The 14,705-nt window shown below is 36.0% G+C and overlaps 1 protein-coding gene across 1 annotated transcript in view; it reads right to left on the bottom strand.

The window, feature by feature from the left end:
* Positions 1 to 1,303: 1,303 nt before the first annotated feature.
* TTC13 (tetratricopeptide repeat domain 13) overlaps positions 1,304 to 14,705 on the bottom strand; it is a 39,179-nt gene continuing 25,777 nt past the window's right edge. Inside the window, exons 16-23 of the mRNA XM_009329240.1 lie at positions 13,669 to 13,752; positions 12,066 to 12,150; positions 9,673 to 9,782; positions 8,128 to 8,263; positions 7,327 to 7,406; positions 6,095 to 6,173; positions 4,198 to 4,277; positions 1,304 to 1,446 (exon numbers count right to left, since the gene is read on the bottom strand). Coding sequence (XP_009327515.1) covers positions 1,323 to 1,446; positions 4,198 to 4,277; positions 6,095 to 6,173; positions 7,327 to 7,406; positions 8,128 to 8,263; positions 9,673 to 9,782; positions 12,066 to 12,150; positions 13,669 to 13,752 — 778 coding nt within the window. The 3' untranslated portion in view covers positions 1,304 to 1,322. The remainder of the gene's footprint in view (positions 1,447 to 4,197; positions 4,278 to 6,094; positions 6,174 to 7,326; positions 7,407 to 8,127; positions 8,264 to 9,672; positions 9,783 to 12,065; positions 12,151 to 13,668; positions 13,753 to 14,705) is intronic.

The following is a 14,705-nucleotide window of genomic DNA, read 5'->3' on the forward strand; positions in this document are numbered from 1 at the left end:
CTTTGCTGCATTTCTTTCTTCATTAAAGTGGGGATTGAGATTGCCCTGTGCTGTAGCCAGAGAAAAGCAACCACACCACTGCTATTGGTATGCTTGGGGTATGCAGGATGTTTTCCCTTCTCCCTTGGTAAATGACTTATTCTTTAGCATATCTCATATTACAGGGTTAGGACAGATATTTGCAATTGCCCAACAAAGCCCTAACCTCTGGAAAACTGGAAGCAAGCAAAGTAAAGAATAGAGTATTTGTGTAAAAGATGACAGCAACAGAATCATAGTTTAGACCATCAATATTAAACAAGTTGAAAGCTGTATCTAAACCAGAACAGCTTTGTACATTTTTTGGAAATGCTGAATATTCAGGCAGGAAAAAAAAGGTTGATCAAAGCCACTGACGAAACCAGACATTTGCCCCACCATTGCTTGCTGCTTCCGAAATCACTTAACCTGATAAAGAGCTCTAAAGTCACAGAGCTCAAACTAAGATGAGTATAATCCAGTCAGGACTCACCAGAAAGAAAATCATCACTATTAGAATCAGAAATTGGTTCATGGTATTGTCCGTGTTGTTTGAACTGAACTAGCCCTGCCCTACAGGAAGCCTGCCTTTCCAGAATGCTGCCAGGCCCCTCCAACAAAAACAACTCAAGGAGCCCTAGCTAGCTCTCCCAATATACTGTCAATCTGTTGCTATCTTTTGCCAACCACCACAACCAATGGGTACTTGGAAAGGGAGACTGATGTACAGTTGCTGTATTTCTGACATTTACTCACCAAGAGCCTAATTCCAAATATGTCATTTGTTTGTTTTTGTTTCCAAATGATGTTTTCCTGAAACCCATTCTTTTAAGCTGACATCTGTTCCTTCACTGGATTGCATTACATGAAATGCCCATGTATTTACCAATTACTTACACATGTACACAGCTCATGTTTTCCATGCAGAGGCTTTGGAAAAAAAACAAAAACAAATGGGAAGTAGTATAGTGATATTTCCAACGCAGATTACTTTTTTTTTTTAAATAAGTTTTCACCTGCAGTATGTTCAGATCATAACTGTGATGGAAGTTTCTTATTGCTCTTCAGTTTGGCCCCTGAACAACTGTATTTCCTGTTGGAGTATGTCTCAAGACAAGAAATCAGCTGTTCTGCTTTTTTCCTTTTTAATATTATCGGTCACGGAAAGATTCCTTTTATTCTAGTGATAACTAGTCAAGTAAGTTTACTCTATTAAAAAAAAACAAAACAAAACCATTTTGACCATAATTTCCCCTTCAAAATAATTTATGAAGCAGTACCTCTTGGCCTTTTATTTGTATAAATTATACAACAACTATAGTTTTTTTTAGACAATGAGATGAGTCTGTATTTAGTACTTCAATCATCGTTCTCAGGGTTGGAAAAGTCTCTGATACTGATGGTAGGCTCTTGTAAGAAGGTGAAATACTGAAAGAGGAGAAAAAAGAAAATTTATCTTTTGCTGAGTTTTATGATTTACCTGGAAGTTTACATATTAGCTTATACTTCTCTTCATGCCCTTCTCCAACAAACTTGGGTCCTGAAGACAAGAATCTGTTGCCCACAATCAGCTCTTGCTTCTCGTGACTCCTCAGTCACTATACAGAATGAAAATAATAACTACATAAAAGAGCCAAAGTTAAAGCAAAATTTTATTCTTTAAGTCTTCAGGACTTACTTACCTTACCCACTATTATTCTTCTACCACAGACAAATTAGCCACTCAGGTTAATTACCTTCATATTATTACTTCAAGTCCTTTGGGCTGTGGTTGTACAGATATTTTTCTCAGCATCAAGCAAAGCCAACTTTAGCCAGCTCTGGCTCATTCCTCGCCCATTACACATGTCTCATTCGAGCCAGCAATACTATCAGTGGGAGTATGCTACAAAATGGTCTTGGTTAAAAAATAAATTTTGGTTTTGGCAAGGTTATTTTTAACACAAATCAGTTCCCTGATCTGGTTTGCTATGGATTCCCACAAATTTCAACAGTACAACTGAGAGGGTCAGAAATACGTAGGTAGGGCTGAAATGGCTTAAGTTGACTTTGCTCCCAAGAGAGAAGTTCTCCTTTGGTAAAGATATGTCAAAAAAAACCCCAAAAACCAAAAACCAAACAGAAGATTAAGAAAGAAGTTGACTGTATAAATTGGGAAATTTACAGTAAAAAATTGTGGGAACCATAAATATTTTACATTTCCAAGACAACCAAGGCACAATATTTGTGCACAGTGCTTTTAATAAAAACCGCAACTTGCTACACTGCAGTTTAGATATGTCATTCCTTAATAAATGCTGAATTTGACTGCATTTACATGTAGATTTTTAGCCTAGCCTGAGTCTGACAAAGATGTCCTTGAGTCTTCTTAATATCCTTCTTCATTTAGGAAGAGATTTTATAGTCTAGTGAAATTCACCAGGCTGAGAAACACTGATAGAAGTCAAACAACACTAATCAGTACGAGATACTCGGCATTAACAGCAGCTGCAGAGTTCCTCAGGCACTCAGCATAACTCAGGTTGGACCAGGCCGCGGGAGGTCTGTGATCTAACATCCTGCTCAAAGCAAGGTCAACTGCGAAGTCAGACCAGGGTGTCAGGGCTTTATCCTGTCAGGTTTTGAAAATTTCCAGGGATGGAGACTGCACAGCCTCTCTGGGCAGCCTGCTCCGCTGCTTCACTACCCTTCCGGGCGAAAAGATTATGCTCAGCCTGAACCTTGTTTCAACTCATGCATGTTGCCTTTTATCCTCCCACCAAGCACTGCCCGGCTCCATTTTCTCAATACTCACAGGTACTGCAAAGCTGCTGTTAGGTCAAAGCCTTCTCTTCTCCAGGCTGAACAAGCCCAATTCACTCCTGTTAAGGCATGTGCTCCAGCCCCCTCACCATCTTGGTGGCTCTCTACTGAATTTGCTCCAGTTTATCAAAGTCTTTACTGCAGCTGCCCCCAAACTGGATGCGGTATTCTAGGTGTGGTCTAAAGTGCTGAGTACCCCTCAAATCTGATTATCCAAACAGCTTTTCACCCATCTAGCTGTCCATTCATCCAGACCGTGATGTGCTATCTTGGTATGAGGGTATTGTGGGAGTCCTTGCTGAAGTAAAAGATAAACAATATCAATTGCTCTCTTCTCATCCCCAAATCTAGTTGTTTTATCACAGAAAGCAATCATATTGGGTCACACAACATTTGGTAAACCCATGTTGACTGTCCCCAGTCACCTTCTCCTTCATATACCCTGAAATGCTTTCCTAGAGGACTCGCTTCCTGACTTTCCCAGGGACCAAAGAGAGGCTGACCAGCCTACAGTTTCCCTGGGTCGTCCTTCTGGCCTTCTTGAAGATGGATGCGAGATTTCCTTTCCTGCAGTCACCAAGAACGCCCCCTGACGTACACAACCTTTCGGAGATTATAGATGGCCTTGTAAGGACATCAGCCAGTTCCCTCAGCACCCTTTAAGTGTCTTGACCCTGACTTGAAGGATACCAAAACTGGTTTTGTCTCTGGCCCGATTTTTAGATTTTGTATGGGGAATAACCACTAAGGGATAAATCAAACGCACCAGATTCATAATATTGACAAGGAATTAATGTGTTCAGTATTCAAAAAATCAATTCATACAAAAATCAAAGTTTTAAAGCATTATACAAAAGTCATGCACTTATACTAAGTAACATAATTCTGTATATTCAAAACTTCCATCTACTTTGAAAATACTTATTCTCCAAATTAAAATAGCACTAAAGGATAAGTGACTTTTGATATATAGTTTGAAAGAGCTCCGTAAGAATGGAAAAAAAAAAGTTAAAATTTTCCCCTGCTTTGTTCACTCAATCACCAGATTTACTAAATATTATTAAAAAATAATAATAAGAAGGCAAATTCGACCACTGGACAAAATGAAGAAAATATTAACACAAGTAATTTTCTCAGAAGATAACACTCACGTAACTGAATGTCTAGACTACTAACTACTTGGTTAGACTAGAAATAAGCTAGTATTTGCAAATTCAAATCTTGTCTTATCAATTCCTAAACAGTGTTAAAAAATACACTGAATCATTTACTAAACTCGTAATTTTTAAGTAACATTTTTTAGTATAGGTTTAAGTTTTAAATAGAAAGTATTTAATATTTTATTTCCCCACCCCCCATCTGAACAAAAAGATTTACCTTTTTAGATTCATCCAGCTCCTTGCTATTTTGCTAAAAGCTTCAGACCCTGGTGCTGTCATTGCTTCAAAATCAACCAGCTGAAAATGCAACAAAATAAAAAAAGATCTTAAGAAATTAGAGAAGTTTTAAATTCTCTAATTTCAGGAAGTTAATCCTCAAATATTCTTAACATATAAATTCAACTTTAAAAACATATCGTTCCTTTTGCGACAAAATCCAGTTATTTGGTTTTTTTTCTCTCTTAAGTTGTTTATACTAATGAGTCAGCGCCAGAAAATACTGTCTTCAGCCCTTTATTACAATGTCCAAATAAAATGGGGATATTTCTCATGTCTACGTACTGTATTCTGCAAAATATTGTATCACGATTGGTAAATTTATGTTGGACTTTCCAGGCATTCTGTATTACCTCTTTCTACAGTGGGTTTTCAGCCAAGTTTGATGACATATAGCCAAGAACTCTGTGCAACTTCATATCTACAGCTGAAAACAAGTTTTCAGCAAAACAATGTTCAGTCAAAAACATTGGTTCACTAGTACTGAAACATTTAAGCTGACACGTTTGTGGTTCAGTGAACTTCAGCTGAATTCAAGGAAGGGTTCTGAGGGCATGCTACCTATATTCTTGGTAAGACAGGAGTAAGCTTACTAACTAGTCTGTGCCCAGCCTACTTTCTCCCTCATCACCAGTTTGGAAGTCAGCATGCATGCCAGGCACTGAAGCTCTCTGTGGGTTTGGCACACCCCACCACAACCAATACTGGAAGCTACACTGGCCGTGGCTACTGACTGACCTGCCAGACAATAACAGGGCTTTTGACTACTGGGCATCTTTGTCTTCAGAGCAGTCTGATAATGCGTGCTGTCATAAGCTTGGGACCAGAAATACCCTTCTAAGGAATCTGGGGAAAAAAAAAAAACCCAAAATAAAATCCCAGTTTCATTCAACTAGGGAAAACAGTTTCTTCCAGCTGGTGAAAACTTTTCTAAAAAGTGGTTTTGTTCCAATTCAGGCACTCTGTTTCAGGAAAAACCCTCAAATGTAAAAATGTCCCCAAAGCCTCCTCGAAGCTTTCTTGCTACTAAGGAACTGCAGTTTGCTCTTAAAAGCTACTAGGGGTTCACTGCCCTGAAAGGACAAACTTCATTGTTTTCAGGGCTTTCTAGAACAAAAGGGAAAGTCGCTCTTTCTTCAGTTATCCACACAGGATATTTTCTTCAACGGCTTTGATTCTCACTGGAATTTCACCGATTCTTTTGACAATACATTAAAGAGACAGAGGTACTCTCACTTCTTTCATCCTGAAAAGGTAACACAGCTAACAGACCAATAGTTGAATAAAGAAAGGGAAACCCTTTATTGAGCAAGGTGGTATAATATTCAAATAGAGTCACTTAAAAACTAGGACTTATTTTAAATTAAGCAGAATGCAGAGGGGAAGGAGAAATCAAGAGAAGTTGGTAAGTAGAAATGTACTTGCAAGCCCTAAATGCTCTGGAATACATCAAGAGCAAAGACAGAAAATTTCTGCTGCGTGCCAGAAGAGTCACTAATTCTGCCCAAGTATTCTCAGAACCCTTTTCAAAGAAAGCTGGAAAGGGCAGCTCAGCACACTAGGAATGCTTCAGTTAGGAATATGTAATTACTGTGGGACACAAACTGCTGCAATTTGACTAACCAGAATTATTGCACATACTATCTCTAAATCTCACCTGCTGTCAGAACAGCAATGAAATTTTCAAAACTCTCTCAGGCTGCAAGACAGCATAGTACACAGCTAACCCATCTCCAGTAAACAAGTGTGCAACTTCTGTTCATTCTTACAGCTCCCTCCTCACATTTACAAGTATTACTTCTTCCATGAAGGTTGAACCAGTGTATTTTGATACTTGCCTTTCCTTTAGGGATTTTTCCTGATACTTCTTTTCCACTTGCCATTAGTGCTCCCATGATCACTGAATAAGCTATCACACTAAAAAAAAAAAAAGAAAAAAATCAAAAACAAACTAAGTACGCTTAGTCCATAACGCTATTTTAGACTACAAAACAAATATAGTACTGTTTCATACAAGGGTAGCAAAAATTACTGTGCTAGTTACTTTATTTTAGAAGTAAAAACAAGCATGAAACACTTAAAAAGTAAAATCACTGTTACTTTCCAACACCACTGGAATGAAGTTATGATCCTATGGAGTTTAACTACTGAAGAGCACCGTTTTATAGTAGTCAATCATAATTTCAGACTTACGAGTCCTTAAGACCCCATAGAGCTGAAAACAAAGCAAACTCCTGTTCCCAAGAAACTTAGCTGTAGCCCAGAAAAGTTTATGAACTCTACTGCAACAGAGCTAGAGGCACTGTAAAGCTGTTCAGTTACTTAACCTTTTTTTTTTTTTAAACTTTTTTTTTTTAAATTGTGAAACTCAGGCAGAATTTCTGTTCATTTTTACATTCTGTAAGATAAAGGCAAAGTCTGATTATAAAATTGAAGTCTCAGGATTTTTTTAATTTTATTTTCTACTGAACTGTGTTTAATAATAAGCTTAAAGATCTTAAGTGCTTTGTGGAACAGAGATTCGTAATAGTCTTAGATGTAGCCAGGTTAGAATTAAACCAGAATTGCAGCTGAAGAGATCTGACATATGGGACTTTATTCTAGGGTTTCATTTGGTGACCCTAACAGTTGCAATAAATTACTAAAAATAATATTTTAGTGTATTTTATTAAATTAAGTTATCTCAAAGTATATTTAAATACATGTCTCAGTAAAGCTTCTGAAATATGAAACTACAGTGGTGTAACATAATATGGATTAAGAACCCAAGCATTACAATTTAAAAATGACACGTTTCAATCTGTGAGCTTATGTCTATAAATACAAACTACTCATCATTTTAAATAAACATGCAGCTATGAATAGTTACCATCAGCAACTACAAACTAGCTTTTAAAACAGTACTAAGTCAGTACCCATCGTCATGGCAGCACAAAATGAGAGACTGTGCAGGACACACAGCTCAACCCAGAGCTTTTTTTGTATTAAAAAATATATTAAGATACTGCAACACATGGACATTTTACGGTGTGCATCCGAGATAACAGACATGATAAAGACAATCACTAACCTAGATCCTCTTGAAAGTGGCATTAAGTTATAGAAGTAATAAACTAATGACAGGATCAAGTTGCAAACAGCATCTACTTCCTAAGCAAGAGGGAAAAAAAAGTGAATTAAAGATAATTTAATAGCCAGGTAATACCATATAAAGGAACACATATTGGAAAGTCTTACAGTACTGTGATTTTTTTTTTTTTAAAGAACCATTTCAAATATGAAAAATGTCAAGCTGAGAAGTTGAAGTCTGATTAACAGATGTTTGAGCAAATTATTTTGTTATATCTTTAAAATCTATGTGAAACAGTTCATCTACACCGTGTTAAAGGATGAAAAATGGAAAGCACAAGCTCAAATGTAGTCAGATTCTCATTGCACTACCAATCAACACAAACACAATTCTAGTGCTTCTCATGAATTTGTGTTACTTCTCATCTTATATGTAGCCACCATGAGCCAAATCCTAAGCGGTGCTTATAAAGATGACGAAACAGTGAACACAGACCGATGAGAAAAATAAAGAAAATAAGTAGCGGGGCAGGGGGGCAGGGGAGAAGGAACGCCCTGTGATATTGAGACCTTGTCTGGACTGTCTCTATTACTGCAGCAAAGCATAGCAAATTTTAAAGTAACAAATAGAATTACAGCAACTTCTTATGGTATTTGTCATAATTGGGTTTAAGCAAGCAGTCGATTGTATTACTTAAGATCTCTGTCAAAAATTATTAGAACAGTGACTGTTAAACAGAAGGTATAAAAACATAATAGAATTTTATCAAGGAATTCATCATTTCCATTAAAACAGCCTTACCCCCAGCTCTGCAGACAGAATTAGAATTTTTCCTTTAGCTGTTAGATCCTTATATAGTGCATCTATTTCTGCATGATACAGCTGTGTTCTCTCTTCTGTTGTCTGAGTTTCTACCGAAAATAATATGTTCCCCACTCTATCAAGTAGATGAAACAAAAAAAGGAAGTAAGAAACTTTTTGAACAGAACTTGACGCATAATCTAATATTCAGGGTAAGTTACAAATGTACTACAGTTAAATACCACATCATAACCTTTTTCCTATCATTCTTCCTTAAGCAGGACATTATGTGCACTGCCCCCCTTTTAGTTTAAATAAATAAATAAATAAAAATCACTGAATCAAAAACGTTTTGTCACATTGTAAGTTTGTCTGAAAGAATAAAGACTGCTGTCTAATCACAGATGAAGTATTTGCATTGAAGAATACCTGACAAGCATTAGTGTTTCAACTTAAAGTGTAGGTTAAAAAGAAGAAATATGAAAATTTTAAAATACCTTCATGGGCTTGAGATTTTTGTATAGAATGTAAAGTGTAGTTTTGTTAACTTTTAAACTACCAAAATGGAATCGTTTTGGTATAAAAGCATAGTTACAAAATATGGATCAAAACAGACTGACTGATACAGAACAAAGTTTGTGCAGAACAAAGTTAGACTGGTTTACTGACATAAAAATATTTTCCCCAAAACAGTGAGGCCATGTATTTAATGCCATTTCACTGTATACAGGCATATGATTTAGAATGTAAAATTAAAACCCAAGAGAGATGTTAACACTTTAGAAGAGAAGCTTGGCTTCCATGCCACTCATTGGAAGCATACAAGTTTTGGGAAAGATTCCAATGCATAGAATTTTAAGTCCCATAAGCCAAAGTATTTAGTTAGTAGTACGACAGAGCTTCTGAGCTTCAGATTAACGCTCATTCTTCAGGAAGACAAGGAGCCAGTAAATTTCTCACTTTTTGGATACTATCTCACCCAAAGAGTGACCCAAAGCCTCCTGATTGTATCCTTACACATTCAGGTACTATGTAAATTGGCATTTGCAGATAGAAGGTCTGCAAACATCTCAACAATAAACATAAAAAAGGCCAAAAATCCAAACAGAAGAGAATCTCTCCCATTCTTAGATCACAGAAATTTCCATTCCATTCAGGACTTTTCAGTCACCGTAACAGACAAGGTCTCACAGATAGTAATGTATTTTGATATGGATAAAGACTGAGATTTTTGAGATTTTTTCCCCTTTAGGCATTTTACAGTCCAAGATGAATAACAAGGTCTCTCTTCACTTTTGTGCTATATGTTAGAGAATCATCTCAAATGGGCCTACTCCATCAATGTTATCCATATTCCCTCTTCGTTAGGGAAGACAACAGGAATCAGAAGTCCTCAAATGAACAAATTTTTTAGGTATTTACAAAAATGCCACTAGTGAAAAACAAAACCCACTTTATGCAAGTAGAAATGGCATTTGAGAAGATTAGTTGCTAATACTTCATCATTACTTAATGTACCTGAACCCCTGAAAACAGCAAACATACTTATCTCCTGTTATTGTAATTGTGAATCCATCATATTCTTTCCCTTGATCCTTGAGGCTGGGGACTTTAGTGTTCACAGTAAACCCATCTCTTGTTTTACTGTTAAACTGCTTTCAAAAGAAAAAAAGAAGTACTATTAGTGAACAGAGACAGACTGCCTAGCTATTGTTTTGAAACACCTGAAATACATGCAGCAGAAATGAAAATGGACAAACTGAGGGAACAGGAGAAAGAGTTTGTCAACTACATTATTTCATTTATCCTTTATTTCCTACTGAATGGAAATCATAAATATTGAACAAGGCATACTGGCATTCAACTTTGTAACTATATAGCAAATAAAAAGCGGCACTGTTTATGAAATATAACTGTACAAAGCAGCTTGAGTTGTACAGATTTCTCCGTAAGTTGCATGTTGATAGTAACCTTTTGGTGTAACAATGTAAGTGCAAAAGCAGGAATTTGAGAGCCTGTTCTGTTTACACTAAGCCGCATTAGTCTAAGCGTGGATTCCAGAATACAGCTCACAGCAACAATTTCTTAACTGATCCAGCTTCAATTAACATTTATCCTCATCAGAAGGAAAAATCTTTATCACAGTTTAAGAATTTTACAAAGCTACATTATCTAAGTGTAATACTGTAGCCAAAGAGTTGTATAAACCAGGCAAGACTGTATTTAAGTAAAGCCAAAAGCCCAGCTTTTGACATACAACATTCTCCAGCTACCCAACATCAATATTAGCAGACATTCATTTTATACAGGCACTATTAATTACTACTATGCAATAGTGTTGAATGAATTACTCAGGCAATTATTTATTTTAAGATAGAACTTGTGATCCAGGATGTTTTGTTTAAAGAGAACCTGCATTTATTTTAAAGAAACAAATCTAAAAGCCTCTAACGAGAAACAGCATTCCACTTCAATACAATTTGGAATGGGATACAGGAGATTCAAACCAGAGCAAAATGTACAGGTTATGAAAACTAGGAAGAATATTTGCTGCCAGTTGAGACATTTGTTTTGAAATAAGTCACATATAGTCCACTATGTTTATATATTTTCATCATCCTCTTGGAGTAACCTGTATTTTTAATTCCAGTAATAGCATTTTTTTCTGGCCTACAATTCAACAGTAGCCACATTAGATGTTCTACAGGGCTTTATTTGCACTTAATTGTCTATCCACCCCAACATCTACTACCTCTTCATCACAAGTTTTTGTTTAGGTTCAGTTAGTATCCACTTGGCTTCATCTTTCAAGGCCAAGAACAAGACAGTAATATAAAAAGGACTTCCAAAATTATGGTATGTTCTTTGAACACACTTATATTAGTAACACGTATTAAAAAAAAACATAGAAAAATTTAGTGCTTGAGCCATGTAGCTTCTGTAAAGATAACTGTAGTGCACAAGTGAGTGAGCACTACTACTGTGAACAAATCCAAACCCAGACAGTCTATCAGTAGTAACAGCAACGTATCTTCAGAGAGCTCTGTTCTATGGCAGTCCGTCAGCTTTGCTTCGATATGAAATTGCAATGTGGACGCACCCGATAAGAAAGCAATGAGTTTGTCTCTGTTTAGAATGATTATTTCTTCCCAAATTTTATTCTACTCTAGATAAAACTCTGTCTAAGCCTTTAAAAAGAAATACTTTGTAACATTGTAACAAACCCAAATACTTACACACTGCTCATCCTAGATTAATTTGGGGGAATGAGGGGAGAGGGGGAAGACCTTTTACTTAAACCCAGCTCAAGCCTTATTACTTGAGATAAGAGTATAAACCATTTTGCACATCATATATCCAAAGCCCTTCTACAAAGACCACCACCAGCAAGAGGAAAAACCTGCAGGTTTCCCCACCCCTTTTCTGACAGTCTTCCAAAGCACAAGAACATAAACCAAGATTTCATTTCAGACTAGCTATCAGTCACTAAGAGCAACTATTCCCGTTTCCCCCTGCCAGCCCCACCACGTACTGACCTGCACCAATGAACCTAAGGTAAAAAGAGCTTCCATGTTCCTAATATTTCAGACACACATCTTCAATTTTTTCCTTCATACTGTACAGGCATTCAGTGAGCCCATTATGGTGGATCTGACCACAAACCCTCCCGGTTGATAAGGCTGGCATCAAACATTCTGTTTTCCCATCATTTCTCTACCAATTCACAGTTAGGCCAAGCCTTTCAAATATACATCACACGTCTGCATATATCAAAGGCAAGGTCATACCCTACATATGCAGATTTGAAATAACCTGAGTTAGTGTTTCCAGTTATTCATTTTAATATTATACACGATGGTTATATTCTGAGGATCTGCATATCTCCCAGAATACATTTTATTATTTTTATCATATTTTGAAGTTTTTCTTTAATTTACCTTCATTATGGGAAGAAGATCTTCTACTTTATGTACCTTTTCCAAAGCTTCTCGAACCTCTAATAGTCCTTTTGGATTATTAGCACTGGAAAAAAATTAAATATGGCATCACAATGGTTGAACACATGTAGCATTTCTGGAAATCCATCTAGCTTTAACATAATTAGCTATAGTGGAATAAGTTATTGAAAGTTATTTAATTATTTCTTTTCTGAAAATTAGGTCCTTCATACTTGGCTACATGCTCTCCTATTCTTCAAAAAGTAATTTCCTCCTATATCAGCTCAGCTTATTTTTTTCAGCTTCAAACCTCAGCTTCAAACTTCAGGTTTATCTTACTCATTTGCTGTTGGCCACTCTAAAGCATTAAACAGTGTTTGCATGAGTGTGTGTGGGCAGGGAGTTGTTGATGAGGAAAGATGGAAGGATAGAGTTAATGTTAGAAATATTCTTCTCCAAATATACGCATCTGTGTAGCCTCAAAGGTATGTAAATACTACAGGCACAGGTGGACCATGAAGAAACCTATTGAACTAGTGCTCTAATATTTATTAATTACCGTACACTCAGATTTTAAGAACAGAATTATTTAAAAAAAATAATCACAGCACCAATTGCTCTGTTTTAAGGTCAAATGCTGCTGGCTCACTCTGAATAAACTTTCTCCCAATAGAGGATAGACTGCCCAGTTACTACAGAACTTACGTATCTTCAGCAACTATCATAAATTTTCTAAAACTTAAATGTTTTCAACTGTTATAAGGATTTTCTGCACTTTCATTTTTTGATATTTAAGTAGCATAGTGAGATTGAAAAACAGAAATCAATATTTAATAAAAGTTACCAGGCCAAAGAAAAAAATAGAGGGTTTAAAGCTAAAAGAGTTTCTTAATTTTTAACATTATCAGAACACTGTTGCCACACATGAGCCACAGGTGGGGAAGACATTTTACTTATAAAGAAATGATCAAAGTTTGAAATAGATGCCAACATCAATTTTCAGATTACCTTTAGTCACATTCTTTCATTCAAGATTCTACAACTGTCTTCTGTTCCAGGACAAAGTCTACCAACCTGTCTACATAACAGGTGGTAAAGATTCTCTGCTCCTTTAAAACTACTTGTCAAACACAAGTGTCAATTAAAGCTACCTTCCATATCTTCTTTTCTCTTTTTCCTCACTCCTACTATTTAATACATTAATCTCAATATTCAGAGAAACTGTATTCTATTCTACCAGGAAGAAACCCAACTTCTTTAATAAATCATATTTTTAGAAAGAATTGAGACCCACTCATGCCAAAACTGTAGGTACAAATTCAACACCGTTATTAGTTTCTAGGTATACTGTAATTCACAATGTTTTTTCCTATTAGTTTAAGTTTCTTTATGTGGCAATGAATAGGATTTTGCATTTCCAATAGGAAATAAGACAATTATAGATACTAAGAAAACTAGAACTTAGTAAAATTAAGAAAACTAGAACTTAGTAAAATTAAGAAAATATCCCTCAGACTTTCTGAAATTACTATTATATGTAAATTTCAAATCAGTATTACCAGGGCAGTGAAGCAGGGGGGAAAAAAAATAATCAGTAATTTACCCATGATAAACAAGGATCCTATCTTTGATAAAATGAAGAATTTTCTCAAAATATTCCAGGTACCGCATGTTAATGACCTGTCCCCTACAAAGAAAAGAAGAAGTTTTTTTTAAGTCTTGTTTTTCAACCCAACATTCCAGGGCTAAGACACAAATATTACTCATTAATATTTGACAGAATTTTATCCACAGATGCTTTGTAAATTAAATGAATGAACTAGAGATTTGTCTGAAGTGGTGAATTGCCCATCCCCCATTTTGAATATAGATTCCACAGTGAACTTGCAAAGGCCCATATATCATTGGTGTTGCTGTTCTCTGAAAAACGACATTTCATGCATATTTCCCCATTTTCAGTGTGCCCATGTCCAGTAAATCTTATCTATATGATAATTATCAATTTGTACAAGGATATAATCTTTCTTAGACAGTTATTTATACTCACAGATATTGCAGAACTAGAAGAGAATTCTCAATCTGCACACTGATTTACTTAGAGAACCAACACTCTCCAGTTTATGTATTTGACAATATATATGCTGACCTGCTCTGACAGTCCACATACATTTTTCTTTATTCACCTACATCCCTCTATATTGAAGTAATTTTGCTTTGACTCCTAACAGTTACAAGCAGTAACTGTTAAATAAAAACATCAAAAAGGTGGTGTTTTTTCCCTTGGACTACTAAGGAAAAAATATACATTAAAAACTTGGTAGAAACCTGCTAGGATTATAACCACTCTGAGAGGAAAAATTACATACCATTATTGCATTTGTAGGAGTCCTTCCTCTTCTCCCAGTCTACAAAACAAGATTTTATAAAGCAAACGTTATCGCTTTCTGAGGAAGCAAAACCACTGTCAATCACAGGAAGGTGTGTACACCTAGCTTTTTTTCCACTTTAAGTGATTTTTGGCAGCTTAAGTCCCTGTCTAATGTCTCCCTCGACAGTCTCACACTTTAGTCGGCCTAGTCTCAGAATAATGGCAGAATCAGTCTTTAAAAACTGAACAGAATTAGAACACGTACATATCTG

The sequence above is a fragment of the Pygoscelis adeliae genome, unplaced genomic scaffold (assembly GCF_000699105.1).
Source record: "Pygoscelis adeliae isolate BGI_AS28 unplaced genomic scaffold, ASM69910v1 Scaffold77, whole genome shotgun sequence".
NCBI classification, from domain to species: domain Eukaryota; kingdom Metazoa; phylum Chordata; class Aves; order Sphenisciformes; family Spheniscidae; genus Pygoscelis; species Pygoscelis adeliae.